Source organism: Anopheles arabiensis, chromosome 2, assembly GCF_016920715.1.
Source record: "Anopheles arabiensis isolate DONGOLA chromosome 2, AaraD3, whole genome shotgun sequence".
Lineage (NCBI taxonomy): Eukaryota > Metazoa > Arthropoda > Insecta > Diptera > Culicidae > Anopheles > Anopheles arabiensis.
Genome location: NC_053517.1, coordinates 11,403,964 through 11,430,203, shown reverse-complemented (window position 1 = coordinate 11,430,203; position 26,240 = coordinate 11,403,964). Strand labels below are relative to the sequence as shown.

The window sequence follows — 26,240 nt, the reverse complement described above, 5'->3', positions numbered from 1 at the left end:
CTCCGTCGTTCTGACTAAGCGGTACAAAGGTTGCCAAAGGCAGTGCCGCCCGTTATTACAATGGCGGTGCACATTTTGTAGCTGTGTGCGTGCGGTTGTTTGCTCACGCAATAATTGCGTATGGAGCAGTACGAACTGTCAACCGGTTGGCACTGGTTGGCTTAAATAATGACAAAAAAACGGGATTTAGATCGGCAAGCATTATTCAGCAAAGCAAGCGCACTGTCAAAACCATAATTCGAATATTTTTACTGTAAAGCGAAAAGTTAACAATTATAAAAAAATAGAATTCCTATTCATTTTTAGCTCCATACCTTATGTATGGTTTGATTAAATATGCTTAACAATCAAAGGAAAGGAAATTTCACAAGAGAAACAAATTAAATCCGTTTGAATACATATTTGACATTTTTCAATAATTCATCTCTAAGCACATCATTAAAACCAGCATCTCTTTGTGTCTCGTAAAAACTCACTTTTGCCCCGCAATTTCCAACAAAGCGTCTCTTCTTCCACCTTCCTGCAGTTTATGCTCACCCCTCTCCACGGTGCCAACACGCCGCGCCACCGATATGAAATAAGTTCAAGGCAGTTCGCGACCCTCCCCCCGTCATCCACTCTGGCTCTCTTCTTCTATTATCCATCGGCTGAGTGTTGGTGAGCCTAGCGACTGTGTTAAACCCTTTTCGAACCGGTTGCACTGAACAAAGAGCCATGCGTACCCACACACACACACCGCCCGCTGTCGATGATGATGTGTGAGCCAGTGCGCTTCCTTTGCTGTGCCGTATATCTCTCTCCACAGTGATCGGTGTTTTGTTCGCTTCATGAGAGCATTTCCGCCTTTTTCACATCGCCCAGAAGCTGCACAAAAGGGCAAAATATCTTCCCCGCGTATTATATGCAACGCACGTCGCTTCTTTACTTCTTTATTGGATAGAAATTTGCACCTTCAGCGCCTAGGCTGTAGAAGCGAAATCAGACAGGCTGCTGCAGTTACAGCTTGGACTGACCCACAGCCCCAGGGCGAATATGAGCTCATCCATCCCCCCGTCGGAGGGCACAGATCGGATATCGTTGTTTTGCTAGGGTTTCTTTCAGTGGAGCTCTCCACCCCCACACCAATTGAAGTTGCACAAAGACAGACCGCGGTGAAGCGAATGACTTCGCGACTGAGAGTTCGACAACTTCGACCAGTACATCATTATTACCTGGTTTGTTAAACAACATCGCTTTTGCAGCCCCCACGCCGGGAGGAAAACATCGCTCGCCCTGCCGCTCTTTTCCAGAGGCATGCGAGCGCGCGTGGAACGCCACAATCGATGCGTAACTAATTCCAAAATTTCATAATAATATTTCACCCACCCAGGCTAGTGCGCCTCGCCCTGTGTATGTACATTCGGTTTGGTTGAAAGATTATAGTGCGTAACGGCGACCGCCACCCACCAGGCAGCGGGTGTGCTCCGAGCACAGAAGGTGCGGTGAGCGGTGGCGCACACGAATCGTCAACCGGAAGGACTGAAATCACTGCGGACACACACAATTGCGGCAATAGCTTCCTTTCGGCTGTACTGCTACTATACTAGGGCCACCATACGCGGTTGCATACTCGCTCATAACTCCGCTGTACACACATCGAACAAGGGCCCCGTCAGGCGTGACACAGCTGAACTGGTGAAGGTGGCATTGAATTTCCCTGGTCCGGGCCGGTGGTCTACAGGCTCTTTTTTATGTGACAATGTCACGTAATCGCAGGGAACAATCCACTGTACGTACTGTAGGCCTTTGAAGAAAAGCTTCACAGCACAGGGGAAGTTATGTTCCATTTTTGGAGGCAGGCGGTACACCACACAAACAAACCAATGCACTTTCCTCGGAATCGATACTGGTTTGCGCAATATATGGACAGCGTAATACATTGTTACGAATCGTGGCGTGGCGGGAAAGGAAATACGTGTTGAAAGGACAAAAAAAACACCAAAGAACAAGACTTCAGAAGCACTTTGTCGCGATAAGACATCGAGAAAGCAACTTTGTTGCAGTGGGATCTATAATTATGGCAAATGCGAAAACAAACAGCACGCTTGCACATTCGATTTCGCTGCACGGGAATGTCCAAGAATGGTGTTTATAATTGCAAAAAAAAAAAAACAATGCCAAGAAGTCGGTTTGAAAGTAGTCCTGTGCTGAGGATCTGGAAGAGCATGATGTCCTCGAAATTTCCAGTCTCAAAATTTCAATTAAATGGAAGCAAAGCTGCTCCAGACGAACAGGGTGTGGAGACAGCCCAAAAAAGTGTTTCGCGAGACAAGCGACCGTACCTCGCGCTGTCCTTGAAGCTTGCGAATAGTGACAGCTCCATCGAACTTATAAAACAAACCAGCCCGCACACACAGCCCCCCCCCCTGACTCAGAACCCACAGAATTCACTGCAGTTCCCCAGCTGCTCGCGACTGTTGCAAAAAAAAGAGTGCCGACGACCAGCCTCCGGACTCTCTGGGTAGAGATTGGCCTTTGCACTGCACTAGAATCTTTCGCAAACCGGATTCGAATGTTGCCCCCGGTACCCGTAACAAGAACAGGTTTGCAGCAACCGCCGGTTGGTCTCTTTGTCTGCCGCACGCTCGGCAACAACTTAATTTTCGCCCCACCACAAACAACAGAGCACGGCGACACACCGGGGACCTTTTTGTTTGTAAGAGTGTTGTGCTAAAGTACACCAAAGTGAAGGGCTAATACCAAGGCTGATAGTCCTACTGCGAAGATCAAATACTGAGAGTCGAATGTAAGCAACTGATAAAGGGCCAAGGAAGCTTCATCTTCCCAGTCCGGTAGGTAACAAGGCGATCCCCCCCCCCCCAACATGGGGAGGTTAAAGATTTAAATTCTAATTACATGAATACAATCCTCTGTTGAAGGTGAGTAGATCATCCCAAAAGCATCAGAAGTTTGTCCATCGCTCACAGTGAGCACGTCATTAGTAAAAGCACGTTCAGATGACTTTGTTACCGCTCCCGCTTAGCATCGTTTAATTTCCCGCACTTTCCCAACATACACACACACAAGCAGCGTCATTTCTCCCGATGTCAAAATTTTATATTTGCACACACAACGCAGAGCGCCATAAAATCAGCGGATGCAAAGTTGCCAATTTGCAAACCATTCACCACTTGACCCCAAAACAGCAAACGAAGCAAAAGGAAACGGGATATTAGAGATGCTGACGGTGCCGCTGGTTCATCGTTGCCGGGCAAAAGCAACGTCCTACTCGGGAAGGAGATAGCCACCCCTTCGCTGACTTCCGGTTCGGAGTATGGAACAGTAGTTCTCGCCCTCTCGCTCATTGTTGGAGTTCCTTCCTATGGTAATGGAAGCCCCATCAACACACCGACACACCCAAACTGATATGATCTGACGTAGGTTTGGGCTCCCCCGATCATCTCCGGCCCCATCTTCCAGAAGAAGAAGGCATTACATCGGCGAGCAAGATGAAGAAAGATAATCGCAAGTCAGATTTGAGTGCTCATTTTCGGTTATCGATCTCGGGAAAAAAAATCAACACCGTAACTTCCTTCCACTACCCTCTGGTTTGCACACAAGTGTACTGGTACTGACTGAGGAAAAAGGCACCCGAGCACCAGAAACGGAGAGTTTATTTTCACAGCATTCAATCACGGACCGGAGAAGTGCGCATCTTCAGCCCTAAGGTAAACGGCCGCCGCCGCCGCAAGAGATTGGGGAAGATTCGGCCGGTTTGCGTGTGGAGTGGAATTAAAACACGAGAAGATGGGCCCACTTTTCCCGAGCCAGCACAACGCACCCAAGGCTCTGGAGAGAGGGATAGAGAGAGCGAGAGCAGTGGCGATTACAATCCGCCAAGATCGGGAAGCGATCGATTGTTTTCGGTGCTGTGGTGGAAAGTTTGTTAAGGAAAGGAGCTATAACAACTGCCACGGTGAACAAGTAGATTAAGCAAGCATTTTCACTGCTCAAGAGCATCGTGAGTTGAACAGCGAGGCAAGAAGCATGCGTGCATGTGTACTCGACGAGATGACCCACATTAGATGGAAAGAATGTGTGTCATAGTACCTATATTTCAACGGACGTTCTGGCTTGCTGGGAAGGTTGGGTTGTTTTGAAGGTACAACAGGTTTCTGTACACACGACATTTAGCATATTTTTCATGCTACATTCATTACCAACCGAACCCGAACCAGAGTGCCTTTCCTTTGCCGAATGTACACAACAACAACAGCAACAAAAATCCACTGGGCACTTTCTAATTCATATCCAAAGTAAAAGGGCCAAAGGTGTACCCTAACTGTGCTAATCAGCCTGTCTGTCTGGCTTGATTATACAGTAACAGGTGCTAACCTAATCATCGCAACACTCTACTCTACTCGCCCAAATGACAGGGAGTACATTTTGGGGTTTGGCACTTTATCACCCTATCCACGCCCTACAAATAATGGGCGGTGAGTGCACTGCGCCATTTGCTTCGTCAATTGGACCTGATGATGGTAAGTGTGATTGCATAGCAGATTGGGAATGGGAATAGGGTAGGTAACAACTCTACCCGTTGGACAACATTCTGGGTTACAGACAGGTTGTAAGTCCTACCGTCTGTATGTTTATTCATGTCGAAGTGGTGGCGTTTTCCCCAACTCATTTCACTTCACAGGTGAGCGCATGTTTGACCAATACGTTCGTTTGCATGTACAATATTTATGACTAGCATATCTTTTATTGCCAAACAACCAGGCGAGACTATTTGTCGTGGACACATTTATCTCCTGCCGGCACACTTTACCCACGCACATGAGCTACACGATCATTTGCCGAAGCCTGATAGTAAACACACACGTTGTTGAGTAATTAAACGCATGGCACCTTATGCTCCATCACATTACAGCGTTGTACAGAACGATAGCAGTGTGCAAAAAAAAATGACAGGAAACTCGTATTTGAAGTGCTACGTTTTAGTTATCCATTAATTGAATTTGTGGAAAAAACGCAAAACTCAATTAAAAATACAATTATGATCTACGTCAAAGCAAACGCGGTGAGTCACGTAAAGAACGTGGCGCTATTTTATCTCCGGAGCGAATTGTGTTTTTAGCAGTTCTAGGAGTAGAAAATCTGTTCCGTACACGATCCGGAGAATCGGCTTTAATTACACACTTGGTGATTTTCTTCTCTGTTTGCCCACACTGAAGCGGAAACGGGGCAATCTATTGCACAGAACGGAGGAAAGCGTCTCGATAAGTCATCGAACTGCCGCAGAACACAACAGAGCATTCGATGCGTCATGATGGTGTGCGAAGGGGTTTTGTTTGCTCATTACTCACACGCCAATTAAAGGGGGGGGGGGGGGTTAAGTCACAAGCTTCTGTACAACCATCTTAGTAACGCTTGTGTATCCAGGCGAAGAATAAGCCATAGAAGCAGCAACAGGCAGATCTGTCACGTGATGTCTTGTTTTACTAAAATATATTTTATCTTCTTCCCACCACTTCCTGCATGTGGCTCGAACGTACGATAAAATGCATATCGTCAGCAAAAAATAGCCCTACAGTGAACTGCAGCACAAAGTCAGTTGACAGACACAAAGCGACCCGGCTCTCCGTTGGTGATGATAAACAAAAAATTGCGTTCATCCGGGAAAATCCAAGGTTGTGCCATGCTTATCGTTAAAACTGTGAGTAATCCACACATGATGACAGGCAAAAAGACAATTCCATCTTTCGCTTTCATGCTGAACAAAAAATTAGCCACAAAGTTATCGAACGAAAGTGAAACTGTTAGGCACAAAACGCCTCGTCGTGAAGCCGTTTCACTGCCGTTTTTGAAATATTTAAATTCTAACGCACGCAACGGTGCGATGTTCAAACGACCCGCATACCCCGTTGCAGATTGACGATCAACTTCGCAACGCACAAAAACAAAGACGCACCTCTTCACATGCGGCTTGAATGAATACATTATTCATTTCGATAGTTTTCATGCCGCCGTCTGGTGACTGGAATAACTTATTGGTTAAGCGACGTCGAGGGGCCGATACGCATGAATGATACGCCGAAACGCATCGAGAGCCGCAGCTAGAACTCAACCATAACCAGGCATGAGAGAGACAGAAAAAAACATTTCACGGAATGTGTGCAGAAAATCTGAAATGCAAATTGGGCACGTCAATGGACCAGCGATTCAAAACAGCGCTGGGTCATGGAATGTGAAGATCCCCTCTCTCTCTCTTAACGGCCTCTTTACTGTTTCGTTCTGACTTTTCGAAAGACATGAAAAAGGTAAAGATCATATTTCACAACTCGCCCAGCGGTGTTGCGGTTGCCATCGGCGATGGTGTCTCCGGAAAGGTCTTCTCCTTCCAGCTACTTATGCTAGTCGCCTTCCCTCTCCCCTCAAAGTCGTGCACGACAGTAGTGGGCAACCTCAACACAATTCTTGCGGATGATGATGAATCGTGACGGAACGATGCACAGGAGGTGCCCGCAGCATCTATCGCTCCACGCTCTCGGGTTGCTTGAGTGTGTTTAAGGCCCATCGAAAGGGGAAGTGGTTTGCAGGTGACGTTCAACGTTTGCCTCACGAGAAAAGTGCACACCCAGTGGGGCAACAACGCCCGGAATGGTTTGACATTTGCATTTGCTACACAGTGTGTGTAGAAGGGAGCGTGTACTGGGAAACCTTTGACACTGTCCCGTGCAGCAGGACCCTTAATCAAACGATCGATCTTGATCGTGACGCGGTTTATCGAACGTTAGGCACTGCAAATCACACCACAATGCAAAATCATCTTGACAATTGTTTACACTTCTGCGCTGCCAGTAAACAATCGCGTCGTGACGGTTGTAACTTGCATAATCCAAGTAACCCAAGAACACAGCAACACAGGTTTGGGTTTTTTTTTCTGCATGTTCTCAGTAGACATTCTTCAGGCCGCAAAAAAGCCACCCATTCCCGCGTTTAATCCCAGAGACGCTGCCGCAACTCCGCCCGTCAAGAAGGACATGGATGTCATCTGCACCATCTGCTGGGATTCGCTGGACAGTGGGCGCATCTACGCCACCACGTGCGGGCACATCTTCCACGAGCGGTGCATCGTGAACTGGACGATGCGAAGCCACTGCTGCCCGGAGTGTCGTCACGAGCCGACCTTTCCGATGCGTGTAATACACTTCACCTGGCAGGAGCAACTCGAGGCGCACGAAATGCAGCCATCGCCGGACGGGCAGCAGGATGAAGCTAACTCAAGCGACCAGGAACACCAGCCGCCGGTACGGAAAACCGTTTCCACGGAGGATATGTTCTCGTGCGCCGGTGGAGCAGAGGAGCCGGAACGCAACACGGTCGAGATGGCGGAGCTGACGCCACCACCGCCGGAGAGTTCTCGTGCCTCGCAGCAGCCGATCGACGGCACGGAGCTGGAAGGTAAACATAGCGAAGGCTGCGGCGTGTGTGGCCGCTTCCACTATCTGCTGGAGAAAGCGGTCCAGCTCAGAAACACCATCAAGGAGTACGAAAAAGCGCACCGGGCGGGTTCTTCGCCCCCAAGCCCGGCGGCATCGGAACAACTGAAGCAGGCCCTCTGCTCGGGCCCAGTAGCCAAACGGGCACGGCAATCGAGGCCTCCGCTGTGAAGTGTGACTTGTCATCGCCATCCAAATTATACCGTCGATTGATCTGTTGAGAGTGGATATTAGTGACTGGCCGTGACTGAAGTCCACATATGGCCATCGAAGCGGTAGGTTCGAAAACAACGCGCGGTAAGTGTACTGTGGTGGGAGTGTTGTTCAGTAGCTATACCGACAACCTTCACGTCAGGCTTCATTTAAATCGTTTGATTTTGTGTCGATCTTTTCTGCGGTAATTTCTCAGCAGACAGAAAGCCCAACACACATCCGGGAAGTGCGGTAGCGGAAAAAAGGCTGCGCTGATGACTTCTTGATGCATAACGCGCGAAGAAAAAAACCCACCATCTTCGGCTGGGCCGAAACCGAGTGGATCAAATTTGTTTGGAACTATTTTTTTTTGTACTGTCTAAACTCATTTCGGCACTGAAGATCTATTGCATCCAATGACCTCTAACATATTTGGATACGATTTCCAATAACCTTACGGTTTTCGCATTTCGTTCATTGGGTAGACGGAATTCCATTAGTGACCAGAATGTTTCTAATGTTTTGTTACGATCAGCTATTGCAATGAATTTCAAGAGAAGCATACATTTTTATAACTCTTATGTATTAGGTTCTTGATCATTTTTAACTGTTTTTACTTTAATAAGGATACATATTCACTGCGCCATCTTTTGGGAAAGAAAAACATCATGCCAGGTGAGTAAACAGGTAACAATACTACACCAGTTTTCTAACAGTTTCACAGTTGTTTATTTCCATCATCTCTGATAAATCTGAGCTGTCCCTATGCTGTTGATAATTCTATTATGATCAACACAACACCCGTGAATGTCTATTTCTGTCCAGAGCAGCTCAGCAATCAATAAACACCTTGAGAGCAGAGTAGTGAGAGAGATCCTGTAGTTTCCAGTCCGAAGCGGATCATTCGACCAGCATACCTGGGTGGTCGCCAGTCAACCCAAGACCGTTAAAAAACACACGCACACACACATCACACTGCATGTGTTGCTATCATGACCATCGCGAAATCTCAGCGTTCGAACCATAATCTAATGCCGCCATTCTACGAGTTCACCGCCTGTCTGAGAGGGGGGGGATATGATTTCCGGTGAACACGTTCGCGCTATGAATCACCGCGTTAGTCAAACAAGGTGCAGCTCCGCGACATTGAACTGAGTTATGAGCACCACTCGTCAGAACACGCATACACGGCGGTCGCAATCATACATACATCCATAGCATGAATGTTGCCGAATTAAGCACTGCGAAAGGGGGGAAAGAAATTAGGGTCGATAAGATACCAGAGCCCGATCCCTTATCGCCCACTGACTCTCCCCATCTATTCAGTGAGTCGGCCCACTGGGCTGTGATTGAGTGAATCCATCCAGCGCCGCCCTTTATCACCACACATGGGCACAGGATATTGCGTGGGCCCCGCCAGTGCCCCCATATCGCACGCACACTCACACACACACAGACGGGTTCAATCGCATCGGAAAGGGCACACTTACCTTGGGCAGCTCTCTCGGGCGTGGCCGGATGATGACACCATCGTTCTCGATATAGTCCGGCACGTCCTTGCGGTCGCTAAAGTTGAACACCATCGTGTTGGTGCCCTCCTGCTGGTGGCTCGGCGGCGGTTTCGTCTTTTTGCGCACCGGCACCAGCCCGGCCAGGGGCGACGACTGTCCAGCAGTGGACACCGCCGCTACACCGCTCCCCACCATCCCACCGGTACCCCATTTGGCCACAAACGACGTGGTACTGTCGACGGCACTGGTCTGTTTCGCACCACCACCACCACCACCACTCGCGCCACTAGGATTCGCGTTGTTAGCATTATTATTATTATTATTCGCACTTGCCACTTGCACACCACCACCACTGGCCACACTACCGTTAATGCTGTTGGTGCCGGATGATGCCGCTGCTGCTGGCACCGCGGGTTCACCACTCTTTTCGCGATTGATTTGATTCTTCTCGATCTCGCGCCGCGTCAGGGAAGGTGGCGATGGTGCCGTGGACGAGCCAACGGAGCCACCGCCGCCCTGCTGCAATAGCGCACCGGTAGAACCACTGCTATGTTGTTTTGCACTGCCACCACCACCGACACCATTTACACTGTTGTTTGCGGCGCCCTCTGGCGGCAGGCGCCCGCTGACCTCGATCGCCTGGACCGCTGCTGCTGCTGTGGAAGCACCGTTAGCCTTGCCGGCGAGACTCTCGCGGGACATCGGGATCGGGGGCGCGGGTGCCTTAGTGCTCGGAGCGGGAGCGGCGGGCTTCCCCATCGCACCGCCGGGCAGGTACGATTTGACAGCGCCATTGAATCGGAACTGCGTCGTAGTGCCGGCGCGGGCAATGTTCTCCATCGCGGTGCGTGAAATCTTCCGCACCGAACGCTCGTCGTCGTCGTCGAGTTCAGCTTCCTCGTCGTCGTCCGCGTCGTTCTCGCTGCCACCACTGGCCGCACCGTCGTGTGCGTCCTCGCTCTCGCTCGATTCGGGATTGACCTGGTAGGACCGGGAGCTGTTGTTGCGCCGTCCACGCTCGTTCTCACCGTCCACGTTGTCGCCCTCTCCTTCTTCGACGTCTTCGTCGTCGTCGTCGTCCTCCTCCTCCTCGTCGCTCGTTACGTACTCGAGGTTACGGCGATCCTGTACCGAGACGGCGGATCCGTTCGCAGCGCCAGTCGGCGTAGAGGTCGCCAGATGTAGACTGCCGAGCTTGGTCGTGAGCTGCTGGATCGAAGGCGAATCGCAAATTCCCGTCGTCGGCGATGACGCGGCGCTCGGTACTGCTGCTGCCTCCAGTGCTGTATTGCCGTTGTGCTTGTGTTGGTGGCCACTGCCGCCGTTGCCACCGTCTGACCCTGGAGCCGACTGCTTAGCCGATGGCGTTACGGCTGCCGCTGTCTGTGTCGTGCCGTTGCTGCTGCTGTCGTGGTGTTGGTGGTGATCGCGCACCGTACCTACGCCGTTCTTGAGTGCGTTCGTCGTCTTCGCGTCCGCCGTCTTCGCGTCCGCCGTCGGGTCGGCAGATTGCGTACCGTCGTCGTCGCTTTGCATGTTCTTCGAGACGGCGACACCAACACCAACACCGTTGAGTGCTGCGGCGGCGGCAGCTGCGGCTGCGGCCGTATGTTTACTGCGGGCCGGTGGAGACGGTGGTGTTGACTCACTCGTCGCACTGCCTCCTCCTCCACCGATTGGTGCTTTGTTATTGTTTTTGACGGCGACGATTGGTACTGCTGCTGCTGTTGCCGGTGCATTCTTGAGGTTGTTGACAGCTTCGAGCGATTTGGGTGTTGGCGGAGGCTTAGCGGCGGTGACCTGATGCGGCTGCTGCTGCTGCTGCTGCTTCGGACTAGCGGTGCGCGGCATGATATTTGGCTTTTTGGGACTGAGCGGTGGCTTCGGATGGGTGATGGGTGGTTTCTCGCCCGGCCCGACGGCAGCCGCCGCCGTGGTGGCACCGGCCGTCGCCGACCCGGAGATGATGATCGATCGGTAGCTGGCCACCTTGGTCGCCACGTCGGAACCAACATTGGTCGACCCGTTAACGCCGCGCCCACCGCGCCGGTTCGCGTTCGCCTCGAAGATCTTCATCGTCTGCTTGACCACGTCCGGCGGTGGCCGCTCGTCAGCGTCGATGATCGAGGTCAGCCGCTTCGGTTTCGGGTCGCCCTTCTCGCGCCCGTTGATGATCTTCTCCTCGATCGTCACGCAATCGCTGACCAGCAGCGGCAGCTCGGTTGGTGTGGCAGCAGCGCCGCCACCAGCGGCGCTACCACCCTTGCCACCGTTCATCAGCATCGTGGCGGTCGGTGAGACCGAACTGGAAATACCGTTGGTCGTAGCGTGCCCCTCGCTGCCACTGCCAGCTGGCAGTACTGTCGCCTGTGCTGTCGTCGGTGCCTGTGCGATCTCGTCCAGTATGATCACATTGCTGCCCACCTCGGCAGTGGGCGACACGGCAAGGGCCGCCGGCGTTGGAGCTGCTGCGACTGCTGCTGCTGCTGCCGTTGTTGTTACTGCTGCTGCTGGTCCGACGACTGGGCTAACGCCGTCCCGCTCCCAGGCCTTGTGATCGTAGCGCACCAGAGCCTCGACTGAGCGAGCACGCTTGAGCAGGACCGCGTCGGCACCGCCAGCACCGCGATGATGCTTGGTGTAGCGATTGTACTCGTTCTTCTTCTCCACCTGGCGGCTCGCTCGCGTATAACTGTTTTGCACGCCGCGCAGAAACGGTGCCGTCTGCGCACCACCACCACCCTCCTCCTCCTTGTGCAGCTGCTGCTGAATCCACGGCTGTTGTTTCGGGGCGAAATGGTGCTGCGGCTGCTTCTGGTACGGTGGCTGCAGAACTACCGTTGGATGAAGCTGCTGCTGCTGCTGATGGTTATGGTTATGATTGTTGCCGTTTCCGTTGGCGTACTGTTCGCGATGCTGCTGTTGGTGGTGTTGGTAGTGATAATTCTGCGATTGATATTTCTTCTGCTGCTGCTGCTGCTGCTGCTGTTGATGCGGTCCACCACCGTGGCCCGTACCCTCGCTGCCGATTGACTGTTCCCGTTCGCTCAGATCTTCGCTCTCCTCGTCCAGCAGGTTGTTGAGGCTGGTCGCACGGCGCATACTGTTCAGCGACGGGCGCTGCTTCGCGACGGACTGGCGCAGGGCCAGACTCAGGTAGCGGCAGCGCAACCGTGACACGATACCGGGCCCGTACTTTAGCTCCTCGCCGGCATCGCCGAGCGCAGTGATACCGCCCGCGCCAACGCCGCCACCGCCGATGCCGCCACCACCACCGCCAGTTGCATCTGCCAGGCCACCGAGCACGGAACTCTTTTCGTAGACGACGACGATCTCCTCCGCGGCCGTGGCTGCGACCATCTTCCTGGCTGCGACGCCGCCCTCCCTCACGTTACCGTGCTGCTGCTGCTGCTGCTGCTGCTGCGCTGAACCGTTCGCACCGGACACTAATGATTTGACGCTGGTGCTGCTGCTGCTGCTGCCACTGCCAATGCCACTGGTCGTATGCGTACCTGGACCGCCACTACTGCACACGGTGGACGAACTTTCACGCTCGACGATCACGCTGCTATTGGTGCCGGAGGAGCCCGTGCGGTTCGTTGCGATGGCAGCACTACTGCCGCTGTGTTCCGAACCGGCATTGGAATGCGAATGAGCTCCGTTAGCCGTCGGGACCGACGTTGGCGATGATCCACTTGCCGACGAGGACGGCTGCACCACCACTGCTACGGCTTCGCTGGCACGCAGCACACCAACACTACTACTGCCGACGCCGCGCGCCTGCTGCTGGTGTTGGTGGTGCTGCTGCTGCAGATGTTCATTCGCCGCGAAATGAACTCCCATGAACGATCCGGGGGCTGTTGTGGGGGATGTTACAGCTGCTGCTGCTGCTGCTGCTGTGTGAGCATTAACGGAAGGTGGAAGGGAATCATTACTGCTGTCTATCGCTGGCACTGTGGTGCCGTGGCTATCGTGCTCAGTTTCGCTGTCGGGCACTGTACCATCGAGCGGGGTGCTTGTGTTTGTGGGTTGATTTTCTACATGTACACACACACACACACATTGAATGGAATGAACATAACGTTGGAAGGGTTGTGTAGGGTAGGGCAATCAAGGAAATAAACAAATTCCATTGCGTGTGCGAACGGTAGAGTGAGCGATGGACGAGCATACACAACACCAGATGATCGCAAGTAAAGTGCAACACATAACGTGGAGCGTAAGGGGGCATGATGGTATAAGTGATCACACAATCGCCAGCAGAACCACCACCATCACACAGTTGTAGTTGGATAAAGATATTAATGTAGGGAGGCCCGACCCCCGTTTGGTGGTGCGTTGGTTGGATGAAGTGTTGATAACAGTACAATTTGTTACACGACGTGGCGCGAAGTGCAGTGGTGAGGAGGGGGACGGGTGCGCGGTGGGTGAGTAATGTACACATTGCCGAATGCCACAGGGTGACGGATAGGGGAAGAGGAAAATAAACAACAATGAATGATTAGTTACAGGGCAAAACCATGATGAACACGGGGTGTTGGAGTTTGCTATAAACTAGCCGAGACACAAACCACAAACAAATGAATTTCTTCGTTAAGTTCCATGTTTTACACTCGATTTGATAACGTAGCTTGTGCTGAAAGAGGCGAAAGAACTCCGCAGGAGCCAAAGCCTCTCTAAACCATACTAACAACAACAACAGTAGCTTGTGCTGTACATTTATTAGTGGTTACTAGAAGTCCATTGAAGCATAAACATTATGTCTGAGATGTATTACTTAATACGCTTATTTCATGAAACAATTAATTTCTCTGTTTTATGGCATAAAATACAAAAAAAAGGTAGACATTAACATCTGGTTACTAGGATATTATTAGAATTTGTTATTCCCATAGAAAAAAATCCATGAAATCCAATAGGATGATGAAATCCAATAAAGATGATCAAAATAATAAAACAAAAATATTTTAACGAACAATTTGCCATAATGAAGCCGGCATGAGGGTTAACGTTTTATAGCACACGATCGGCGTTGCTCCATTGCGAACGTTCGTTCAAAACACGCCGAAGCAGAACGACGAGATCGTGTGCACCTGGGCAGACGCGTGAGCAAGACATCTCCAGCACAAGCGCGCATGAGCGAGAGAAATGAAATCAAAACATAAATCAAAGTACCGCTGGTTGAGTTCATTGGCTTTGGCAGCATAGGGCAGCACGACACCGTGCGGTGGCGATGCTGTGTGGGGGGGCGCTCTGGGGAGCACAGGTTCATTGAAGCGATCTCCAGAACGAGCGCCAGAATGAATGAGTTTTTCGCCACCGCTGGGGTAATGAACACAGAACGGAAGGGTAGGCACACGTTTTTTTCCCAGTGAGAAGAATAGAACCAAAATTTCGCAACTCTGAGTGAATAATTTATCGTTGGTTGTGTAACGTTATTGGTTTTGTTATGATCGCTACACTTCGTTCGAACGATTTCAATGATAGGGAAACCAGAAGAGTTTTTGTGTATATGTAGTGTTTTGCGTCGTATTTGTACTTCTTTTATTTTTAGATTGAATGTAAACACATTAAGGGATCGTTCGCTATGTCCATCTAATAGCCTAGGGCTTTGTGTAAGGCACGATGAAAAAACAAACGTCCTAAGAAAAGATGGCAATGGAAAATAGGCGGTGAGCTGCTAGACAACTAACGTAATACTACATAACATTTAGCTCAGCAGTCCGGCACTATCTGGGACTGATTTTCCTTCCTGATTATCCCATTTACATAGTGTTTGAAGCAAGTAGGAGATGATCACGTTTCAAATGATGCACCGTTCAATTGCACCATGTGTGTTCGCTGCTTGAAAGGCACCGTTTATTAGAAACACAATTAAAAGAAGCTCCACATTTTATTATCTTATTTTAAATTAAAGCATTTCGATAAACCTATGAACAATGGTTACCATAACTGTACAAAGGTGCGATGGACAGCTCAGCAAAAGTGTTGGAAATATGAGCAAAATGAATTTTGTTTACGCAGCGGCAAAAATTGCAGCTTTCCAAACCAACCAACACCAAGACGACAAAAACTGCGCACGCAGACTTTTTTTAGTGCAAACGAAAAAAAGAGCAACAGAACCAAACAAATAAACATCCGATTAATCGCGTGAGTTTATGTGCTTTTTTGTTGTTGTTGCTCCAATGTATGCATAAGTGTGTATGTGTGTGTGATGGTAAGCCGTAGCTCCCTTTTACCCGGAATACAACGCTTTCGTCGTTGAATGCCAAATTTAGTACACTATTTTTTGCACCATTGAAGAGCGATGGCATCGATTGAGATTTGAAGGAAAAAGTGTGTAGAAATGCTACGGCAGCGACCCAAACACGCATCACAAACATTTTTTCTCTAAATTTGTCTCTCTTGCTTTCCGTTGATCACTGTCACAATTTTAAAGGTTTTAAAGTAACAAAATAAAGTGAAAATCCCTCGTCATCACATCGTTTTCTTCGGTTCGACAATTGGTCCCCCCGGTCACTGGTGTTCCACAATCGTAACACACATGGCACATCCTATCGCGTCCACACACATTTGCATATGAACGCGTCTCGCGAAACGCTGCATAACAAATAAAACTAATTCCCCCTCGTTTTCCCTGCTTCACGAATCATCTGCGCGCCCATGCAGGCTGCTGCTTGCTTTTTTTTCTGTCACAACATACAACGACAGCGGCGAAAACAAAACAAAAAAATGCCGATTGCCACACACTACACACGCAGAGTGGAGAGCATTTGCATGCCCCAACCAATTTGCATTGGTTTTGTGATGGGTTTTTGCTTTTACTGCATGGGGCTGGCGTTAGAGAGCTCTCAAAGCGTGCGCAGTCCACACATTGCGGCTCTCGAAATCAAACAAAACCGGGACAGGTTGTCTTTAAGGTGGTTTGGTTTTATGCATCTGATGAGATCGAAAGGATGACAAAAAAGAAACAATTTAACGCAAGATCAATTGGATTGAATCAACTGAAAGTAACGCAATGCGAATGAAATTTACTTTTCTTTGCGATTTCTATTGTTCAAAAGGAAACTTCGAAGGAAATAGAGACATGCTTTTTTATAAAACAATTGACAAAAATGACAAATAGAAGAAATCTGCGTCAAAGTGGAGGCAAAAAAGCAACAATCGACTAAAAAATTACACTCCGAACTACCAACGACAGTTACCCCCAACTAATGGGTTAAGTGTGGCTTAATTTAATTTACTTTAAAACAAATAACACACCTCTTCGTGTACTAAATTGGCCATGCAAGAGCAGCACACCACAACTCCTCCCAGAATTTTAATGAAGCTTCCCGTGATACTGATACTCGGAATGCTCCCGCTGCTAATGAATTTTTCATCACACTCAGCAGAAGAACTTTGGATTTTTCCCTACCCTTGATGACGCGAGTTTGCCCCTGGTCACCAGTCCACCCAATACATCTAATTAATGAGCGTGCGCCCCCACCGTCACACCGCACACCACATGATCTTTCCTGCTATACTAATGTGGCACACCATCGCGCGCACCGCCATAAACCTAATGTGCCAACAGCAGTAAAAAAAAAGAAAAAAAGATCGCTAATGCTGTCCGGCTGCACAACAAAAGCTAAAACCAAAAACCATCGAAAAGCAGCGACTCTCGAACGCAGACCAAACATACAAAAAAGCACACACATACACAACATTGTTCCAAAAAATGCATAATCAATTACCAACAGTGAAGTGAGTTGACGACGGGGAGCACACCGTGTGGTGGCGGAAAAGCCGAGCTCCAAATTTAATTGCAAGCTCGAAGTCAAAGCAAGCGCAAATTCCATTTCGTACTTTCTATCCGAAGGCAATCGGAGGGAACGGGGGGTCCATTCGACCGCCGTCCACCTGAGTTTCGCTGCCTCTCTGTGTTTATTTATCCAAGTACAGCCGCAAAAAGAAAACAAACGGAAAAATGTAGAATTGAACCAGCCGGAGTGCGCGCCCCCCAGAGCCAATGCTGTTCGGTTGGACATCGCGCCATGCCGCCACTCATATGTGTTTTGGTACGTGCGAAGGTCGAAGCCACCGTCGTGACGGCGACGAAGACATTTCGACGACATTTTGCAACGGGGCGGGAATTGCACACCGGTTCGCCTAGGTCGCCAGAAGTAAATTGAAACAAATCGACGACACGTTTAGTGCGCGCGCTCAATGAAATGAAACGCTTTTTTAGGCACGATCGTACACACACGAGGCGTGTATGCGGTTTCAGAGACGGACGGGGAGTATGTGAAGGACGCCAGTTGTTAGCAGACACAGAACACTTCCTAATTAGTTTTGTTTAAAAGGTTAATCTCTGAGTTGTTGCGATAGTTGATTTAAGGATTGTGAGGGGACCGATAGTTGGAACAGGTACAAGGGCAGGATTCTGGATTGTTATAAACAAGTAACATTGAAACATTGCAGCGCTCCAGTGGTCTATTCGATCGATGCGTCGGCTCCTACAAGGTTGGATAGAGGACCGATTCCCAACTGGACCGTTTCCCCCCCGTAACAAGGCCTGACTATATCCAGTTGAGATGAGATGAGATGAGATGAGTGGTAAATTTCAATAGCCTGCAATAGGCCGCGCGGCATAAGTAGGATTTTACGCAAAAAAGGAATTATATAGGTACAGTAAATCCATTCAATAACGTGTAGTAGCCGCACTTGATCTAAAAACTCACGATGCTGGCAGAAATGTACCACCCACCCCGACCCTTGGATCAACACACCGCTATCACGCGCAAGTTTGCAAACCTAGGGTCAGAACCGCTACCGGGAGGATCTGATAATAATGTGCGCTTAGCCGAGGAGGCAATGAAGCGAACCTACCAAGTAATCCAAGTGAGCCCTGTCGCCCCGCTCGATAAGATAATCGCCGCTAAGCCGCCACCCGGGAGAAGAGCAAAAACAAACATGATGTGACGGATTCTTATCACTACCCCGTATACGGCCCGCTGTGTGTCGTTGTGTTACACTCGCGCGACACTCGACCCCCTTACATCCAAAAGCAAAGCAAGCCCTTGCAAAGGATCAATAGTTTGGCGGCGTAGTCACTTCGCAAAAAGGGCTTAACAGGCGACAGAGAAGTAAAAGGGTTGGTGGTAGAAAGTTGGAGTGGAGCAACAATAAAACAGGGATTACTGCAGGCAATACATTATCGACACATGCATGAGTCAGTGCAGCAGCAGCTTGCTGGTGAATGGTTTCTGCCAGCGATGGGTAGCGTTGGCAAAAATCTGGAGACAACTCCGATCCGACTCCGAAAATGTCGGAAACGGTTCCGGAAGGTAGATCCGCCCAGCAATATCCGGAGCCGTTTCGAATCGTCTGGAGCTGTTCGGAATTGCCCGGAGTCGTCTGAAATCATCCGGAATCATCTGGAGTCGTCTAAAGTCGTGCGGAGTCTACATTATTTGGAGTTGTCCGGAGTCGACCGGAGTCGGAGTCGTCTAGAGTCGGAATCGTCTGGAGTCGTCCGGAGTCATCCGGAGTCAACCAGAATTATCTGGAGTCGTTCGGAGTCGTCCGGAGTCGGAATCGTTTGGAGTTGTCCAGAGACGTTCAAAGTCTTATAGAGTCGGCCGGAATAGTCCAGAATCGTTCGGAGTCGTTCAGAGTCGTCCGGAATCGTCCAGAATTGTTCGGAGTCGTCCGGAGTCGTTCAGAGAAATGCACAAGCAAAATGAATAAAGAAAAAAACACCGTGAAATGAAATGCCCCCGGACGACTCCACACGACTCCGCAGCCGTAACTTTACCAGAGTCGAAATCTTACTTCAAATAACCGAATTCGGAACGGAGTCGTGGCTGCACTCCAGGCAGCACACCACTAGTCTCCACAGAGATAATAATGGGGGCCAGAGACAGGCACGAAGTATTGTCATGTAATTGCAAGCAGCATCCAAACCCCCCCCCCAAATCCAACACACATTATGCACGAGAAGGGAAGTAGCGCAAAAGCCAACCATGTATGATTTAATGTTTGTCTACGAATCGATGAGCTCATTGCGGTGTGGCGAGAGGTTTTTTGCTGGTCGGTCGTCGTTTGTAGTGGACCGATAACGTTAATCTCAATCAGAGGTGAAGTACTCAGTGTTTTGGAACAAGTGAACAAGTGAATATGAATTGCAGTCTCATGGAACTGGAGCCTTGTATCATTTTAAAACGTAAAATTATGCAATCGATCACATCAATTAACAAACAAAATGATTTCATTTCAATCATTTTAATGTAGCACTTTGAAAAAAGACACAAAATACATTTATTGCACTATTCCTTCAATTCCTTCCAAATTCTGAGCTTGACTTTTGAATTGAGAACCTAAATGTTGCTTAAATAACGCTTTTATCAATCCCAAACTTTCAAACCAATTCGAAATAGAGAAACCAAGTAAAAGTTAACTTAAATTCCAATATAAATTGTTACACCATTTCGATGCGTTATCATATCGAGAGAAAACATGGCTTTATAACGAAGAAATTTCAGAACGAATATGACCCACCAAAAACAAAAAAATGGTTCTATTTACATGTAATACCACACACATGGATACATACATACGACCATTAACCCAAATAAATTAAGATTGAACAGTTTGCCAGTGTTTTTTTTACCTTTCGTTCCGGCATAGAACGGACTGCCCACGGGCAACCCGCCGGTCGGTGTGCGCGGGTGGGCCAGCACCGGCGATGAGGCGGAAGCCGAGATGGCCGCCGCCACGGTCGACGCCGAATCGTGCACCTGTGTCGCGACGGCACCGATCGTTTTGGCCAGGTTCTTGCGCCGCTGGATCAGCTCCTTCTTCCACTGGGGGATGACGTTCGGGTCGAGGGCGCCGCCGCTGCCACCGCCCACCACCGAGGACGACCCGGCGGCCACACCACCGTTGCTGGTGGACGTATCGGCCATCATGCTGCTGGTGTTGCCAGTGCAGCAGCGCAGGGCAGGATGTGCGGCACGCGGCTACCACGCGGCTTCTTGTTTTTCTCCTCTCCACCTCCTCCTGCGTCCTGTAGCAGGACGAGGATCGATCCTTTCGCCTTCTCCGTTCTCTGGGCTGGACGAGCGACGACTGGATTGCGCCCGCGAAATCCGTGTTCCTTGCAAATGACGAGCGCTGTTTGTAATGGATAAATATTAGAGGAATAAAACGTCAATTAGATTAGGTGTGGTGGTTTATTGAAAATTTACGATTAATTTATGGTTCATTTCACATTTAAAGAAAAAAAAAGCACATGGACGGGCAGAGTCTCAAGCAAATAGGTTAATTGTAGCGCCGGCGTACCCATCCCCCGGTGGCTGTTGTTGATTTTAACGTTTGTGCTTGTGTCCCGGCTATTACACACACACACACACAAACATACCACCCCCCAGTTCCCGCTCACCGTTGTTCCATTCCCTTCAGCTATTGCTAATGCTGCGCTGTTGACGGGCTGCTTTCACTAAGTCTAGTTTTTTTTTCAATTTCATTGCTGTACTCTTCCGAGCTTTTCCTAAACTTAATTACTTTGGTGCGGCTGACAGTGTTTGAAATATATTCTCTTTGCTCTACCCCACCCCCTCCCCCACCCCCTCCCTTCAATCTGGTCTCTTTCCCAGCTGCACGAGCCACCAACAACTAACACACGCCACGGGGAAGAGAGGCGTGCCCCGACTAGTGCCTCTATTTTCACTCGATGAAACCGTGAGAAAGGTACAATAATAATCGTATCAACAGCATCCACAAGTGGCGGGGTACACCGTGGTACACTCTCTTCACTCTGCACCTCTGCCCCAGTCCCCTGCCGGGTACATTGCAACCATTCAAATGTAAATATGTCATTATTTTCTACTAAAAATCGGAACGAAAGCCCCCTTCTATCCACAGGTTTCCTGCTGCAGCCTTGCTGGCGGAGTACGCGAGAGTAGAACACAGATTTGTTGCCGCGTTGTTGCTGGTCCAATTTTCCGCAGTGAAATGTGATATGCCACAGCTTAAAGGGGCGGGAGGGTCAGTCATCGGTGATGGCAATTGCAGCCAGTGGGTGGACGTCGCTTCCTCCTCCGCTTCCCGGATATTTCGGAATATTTTAAACGGTTCCGTTCATTAAGAAAAGCTTCGAGTGATAGCTTCCAGCAGCAGTGGTGCTTTGGAAAACAGGAAACAGTTTCATCATCATCATCATCGAGCAGGTTGCTGCTTTACTTTTCCACCATTCCCGCGGGGCGTGGGTGGGTTTGGACGTCGGTGAAACAAAAAAAAAAAAAACCAAAACAAATGCAATTTGGGAAGGGAATTTCCCGCTTGGAAAGTACGAATTAGCCTCCTCCCATCCCCCCAAAAAAAAAGGTGATGGCTTTCGCGGGAGAAAGTTAGACCGAGGGCGGCGTTGGGTTTTTAGGCAAATCGCACAAAGAAGATTTGTTTTATTTGACGAATTTTGCTCGATCGATTGGGAGGATAGTTTAGAGATGGGTTTTCATATGAACTAATCCAGCGGTAAAGTCCGGCGGGCCGCCATCACATTCAATCCAGCCCACCAAAGGATTAACCTGATTTTGAAAGATGAGAAGAATCTATTGAAATCACTGAACTTCGTTTTAGTATGACATTGCACACCGTCTTTCAACTTGTATTATCGTAATATGGATTGGTGGGCTTACCATTATGGTCAAAATCCCCGTATGATTGTTGTTTTTATGAGTACAACGACTGTATAATAGCTTGTTCATAAGGAATCAGTTATCAATTTGTCTGACATGGCATTATTTGTCCGCAAAGCAATTTGTTTTATTCAGGAGGAATGGCTTTGCTATATAAAACATTTTGATAATTACTACTCGATTATTATTCAATCGTAAAGGCTTTTAAATCATCGCCAGAATAGCTCCAATCATTTTTGCGCCATGCGAAGAGAGGTTTTTATCAAGAAGCAATATTGCCCTTGTTTTTTTGTTTTGACTGATCACGCTGCTTTTGCGCACTCTGTTGGCGATTCTTAACTAATAATTTTGTACAATTAGTTTTTGTGATAGGAATTACCATTTTTTTAAACCTTGGGTGATATGATCGCAGCAACACAACACTATCACCAATCGTATTGCTTGACTATTCATGTTTTTTTGTTAATTCTTTTAAGTTTTATAATATAATCATTTAGGAGGAAATATTAAAAAAAATGCAAACAGTGCATTCTTCTGGCCCGCGGTTCTGGATCAATTGCTTAATTTGGTCCTTTAACTCAACGGTTTGCCGCCCGCTGCTCTAATCCATTGTAGTGCCTAAGAGATTGAAAACTGATGGAAAAATTTTCCTCATAGAAGAACCAAATAGAAAATCAGTGAAACACACTAAGCAAACGTAATGCGGAAGTAAAGTGGTAGCAGAAAAAAATATCCTTAAACCAACACTAGCACGGTTTAGCAGCTTTTTCGATTGGGTCAACCAGCCCACATGTGTCAGTTGCATCCAATACTCAAAATCAAATTCAAATCTACCTACTGAAGACTAAAAAACAGGCTAAAACTGACAACCCGATACAAAAGACGTGTGAGGAAAAAGTCATAATCGACAAAAAAGCAATATTGACATCCAACCAACGACCATTGTGGACGCTGGTACACTTCAAATAGTGCCTTCGACGACTCGTAACAACCGTCGGTAGATTGAAGTGGCGAAGGGAAAATCATTTATAGAACAATGTCACTCGATCGAGCACCGAAAATGCGCCAGAAAAAATGGAACCATTTTGAGTGTTGTCACTGTCCAGCCGGCGCGGGGGGGCTTGCTTATCGTTCGCTGCCCATCTACAACATCATTTGTACTACGGCTAGAGGTTTTTTTTTTGTTTTTGCCTACTTTACTACACCATTTCAAATGCCAAACGCCTGCCCCTTGTGTCCGATAAGTGGCCAACGACGGGGTGCGATGACACAGAAAATGAGCCCACCGATGGTGCTTCGGTTGGAATGTGTCACACACCAAAGCATCCTCCCTTCGTACAACCCGGTTTATTTATTTTTTGCTGCTAGAGTGGATTGGAATTTTTGTTTTCCATTTTCTCAACACAATAGGGCTGTAGTGGCGGGCAACGCTTACAGTGGTGGTGGTGGTGGTGGCGGCGTTCATTGACCGGTTTGTAAGCATAACAATAAAATGGCACGTCAGCATAAACAGGCGGCTTGAGCGCGCGATTCGCGCAAATTTCAAACCTTTTCCCTTCGCAACATCTCGACGACCTGGCTGAAAAACCGGCTCTCCGATGTTTTTTGGGTTAAATATTTTCAAGGACAGTTTGGTGGCGCTACTCCACACGCTTCTCTTCCTTCTCCTCGCACGCCATCCCCGGCTTGCAAAGAGTACTTTCACCTGCACCGGCTCTCCTCACAACAATTCGCAGTTGGATGGCCACTCGACGGGCATACATACTCCAGCAGGGCGGCAGGCAGTGCCAGCGCACCGGACACGCACCCTTGTGTGCAAAAGGGCACCCCCGGCAACTCGGTCAGTTTATTGGCTAAAAAAAAAAGCGAGACAAAAAACCGGCGGCAAAAAAACGAAGAAGATAGAAGTACCCTCACCCCCGGGTAAAGGTGTTTATGCGCGATTTCATGCGTAACAAATATGTTCTGCTACTGCATGGGCGATTGGGTGGATGGAAGCGATACAAAAAAAGAAAGAAAGAAAAAAACGTAGCACCCAGGCCGCCCACCCCAGACCCACACCAAAAAACGGTGTGAAGGGGTGGTTGGTGCTTTCCTCGAGGGTGAGACAGACTTCACTTTTTTTGTTCGAGCCCATATCGAGTGTGAACGAGTGTGTGTGTCCGTTTCAGGGGGGAGGGGGGGGGGTGCAGGGTGGTTCTCTTAATCTGTTTCATAATACGTAAGGAAAGTAATGAGCAAGCGAAAAACAACAAAAAAGGCCAACAAACAAAACACAAACCCAATGGGAATCAATTTCCACCGTCCACCGGTGGGATGGGGGAGGGGTATATTATCCACCGATTATTCGCTGTTTCATCAGGGCTCGATGATACGTTTCCTTTATTTCCCTTCTCCGGTTTTTTTTTTGGGGGGCCTTGTTTTGTACTTTATTGCCTTCTTCTCGCTGGCGTAGAAAGGGTGCAAGATGTACCACTACCACCAACACACCATCCCTAATTGATAATCTTGCCGGCCATTAGGATGGACAAGTCACTGAACTAAGCGTAATGTAATGGGCTGATTCAATTTGAGTGGTGGGGCGGGAGGGTTAGGTAGGTGTGTGTACGCTATGGTGCAGAAAGGAAAAACTAAATCAATTACATTCCAGCATTCCACTACAACTACCAATTGGGAACAGAAGAGGGGCTCTACTGTACCTGCTTTCCGGAGATGGTATGATTAATTAGTAGTGAAAGTGATAAATAATCTTTCGCAGAGTTTAGGTAATAGGCTCTAACTTGACTAAACTCAACCGTACTCCAGCTACAATATAACAAGAAAGTATTTTACTGAAGTATTCGTTCGGTCTTGTTTGAACTCCATTTTTTCCATATAAATATTTATAGGCGTTTGAAAAATAATATAAAAAATTGTCGAATTTTTATGGAATTATCCGCACTAACGAAACGTTAATTGCAATAATAGTATCCCAAGAGCCAGCAGACAAAATTTGAACGGACAATCACTATCAGTCGAACTCTTACCATGATTGCAAAAAGGGTGAAGCAACTTCGTCTAACACGAACTCCGTACGGCAGTTTCTGGACGTCGTATAAGCCTTTTACGGCGTCTACAACATCTCGGCACCAAATTCGACAACAATCAGTGCATCGAAAGCAAGCCCTGTTCCGAATGGCCCTGACGGCTCTGACAAAAAGCTCCAAAGCGACAAAAAGCTCCAAAGGAAGCTGACGATGAAGACTGAGGGAAAAGCCGCTACATCGCTGCGTTTGCTTGGCCGGGAAGAGGATGCAACTGGTTGAACAGTGACAAAGTACTTGGAAAACATGAGCAAACATATCAGGAAGCAGAAATCGCGTCGACTGGCAAGCAATAACGCCAACACTCAGTGCGATCGGAAGTTCGATATGACATCCTAGGCCGTGAACCGGTCCAACATTTTCCTGCCGCGTTCCGTCAACATTTTCTGGACCAAATATGATGCAGAAGGTCTACTCCAACAATTTTGTGGCGAAAACTGAGGAGGAATTGATACCAATCTAAGGTAGATCTAAGAAAAAATGACCACACACATGTCTTTCTCCGTCATGGCGAGGAAATTCTGAATAATTGACAAAATGCACCTCGCAAGGTCGTAGATATATTTTTGCTAATAAGCTTGAAAAATTACCTTTCAAAGAATGCTAATTGAAATAAACTATCTCTTTCGTTTTTTTCTTCAGCTAGCCATTTTTACATGCAAACGTTAATTAAGCAACATTTTAAATGCAACATTTAAATATCCCAAAATCCTAACATAGAAAAACAGCGAAAGAGAAAAGGAAATTGATCGACCCTTCCCAGTACGTACTGCACCAGCGGAACTTGGCTCAATATGAATCCTTGCCACATTAACCCTTCAGCACCAATAAACAGGTGTCGGCGATGATTCATCCTTCCCTGGGCGATGAAATATCCCCCTGGAACTGTTGTCTGTGTTCGTTCACACGTCACACCTACGTCCTACACTTCCGGGAACCTGCACCCCGCTGTTACGCAGCTGTCTCGCGTCTCTAATCAATTTCAGCCGCCACGTGTTATCATTCCGATAAGCGATAGGCGGGCAAACAAAAAATCAATAAAAAGAACACATGAATAACAAAAGAACTTCTCGGGTGGTGTGGGTACAGCGATTCCTAACTGGTACAGGGAAGCGACGAATGCAACGTCTAACGTTTCTAACAGCTTCTTTTCAGGGATCTTCTTTCATCTTTCATGCGAGAAAGAAACATTTCTTTCGCTTCTCTCCTTCATCACGAAGGAATGCCGCTGCCGTGTTGTCCGGGTCACCTGCGAGCTGCATGGCTGTGGCTGACACGGCCGTCTGT

At 48.5% G+C, this 26,240-nt stretch overlaps 2 protein-coding genes across 13 annotated transcripts in view; one reads left to right on the top strand and one right to left on the bottom strand.

Moving 5' to 3' along the window:
- The window catches only part of LOC120898720 (homeotic protein female sterile), a 65,895-nt gene that overhangs the window by 35,347 nt on the left and 4,308 nt on the right, over positions 1-26,240 (bottom strand). For 7 of the 11 annotated variants that reach the window (XR_005738693.1, XR_005738694.1, XM_040304934.1 and 4 more), the window contains 2 exons: positions 19,842-20,344; positions 9,167-13,224 (listed from right to left, as the gene is read on the bottom strand). Coding sequence is in view for 9 of the 11 variants with exons in the window: in XM_040304934.1 (XP_040160868.1) it covers positions 9,167-13,224; positions 19,842-20,139 (4,356 nt within the window). In the remaining 2 variants the exon portion in view is untranslated. The remainder of the gene's footprint in view (positions 1-9,166; positions 13,225-19,841; positions 20,345-26,240) is intronic. The other 4 variants (XM_040304935.1, XM_040304936.1, XM_040304937.1 and 1 more) reach the window with 4 other exon arrangements.
- LOC120898725 (E3 ubiquitin-protein ligase synoviolin A-like) lies at positions 6,901-8,257 on the top strand. Of its 2 annotated transcripts, none has more exons than XM_040304953.1 (2): positions 6,901-7,781; positions 7,897-8,257. In XM_040304953.1, exon 1 carries the CDS (start codon positions 6,930-6,932, stop codon positions 7,653-7,655), a length of 726 nt encoding a protein of 241 aa, XP_040160887.1. In that variant the 5' UTR covers positions 6,901-6,929; the 3' UTR covers positions 7,656-7,781; positions 7,897-8,257. The 2 variants fall into 2 exon arrangements, with proteins under 2 accessions (XP_040160887.1, XP_040160886.1); XM_040304952.1 differs by having other exon boundaries at positions 7,894-8,257.

Coding starts and splice junctions, on each gene's coding strand:
- LOC120898725 (XM_040304953.1), top strand. CDS start 6,930: ATGTTCTCAGTAGACATTCTTCAGGCCGCAAAAAAGCCACCCATTCCC.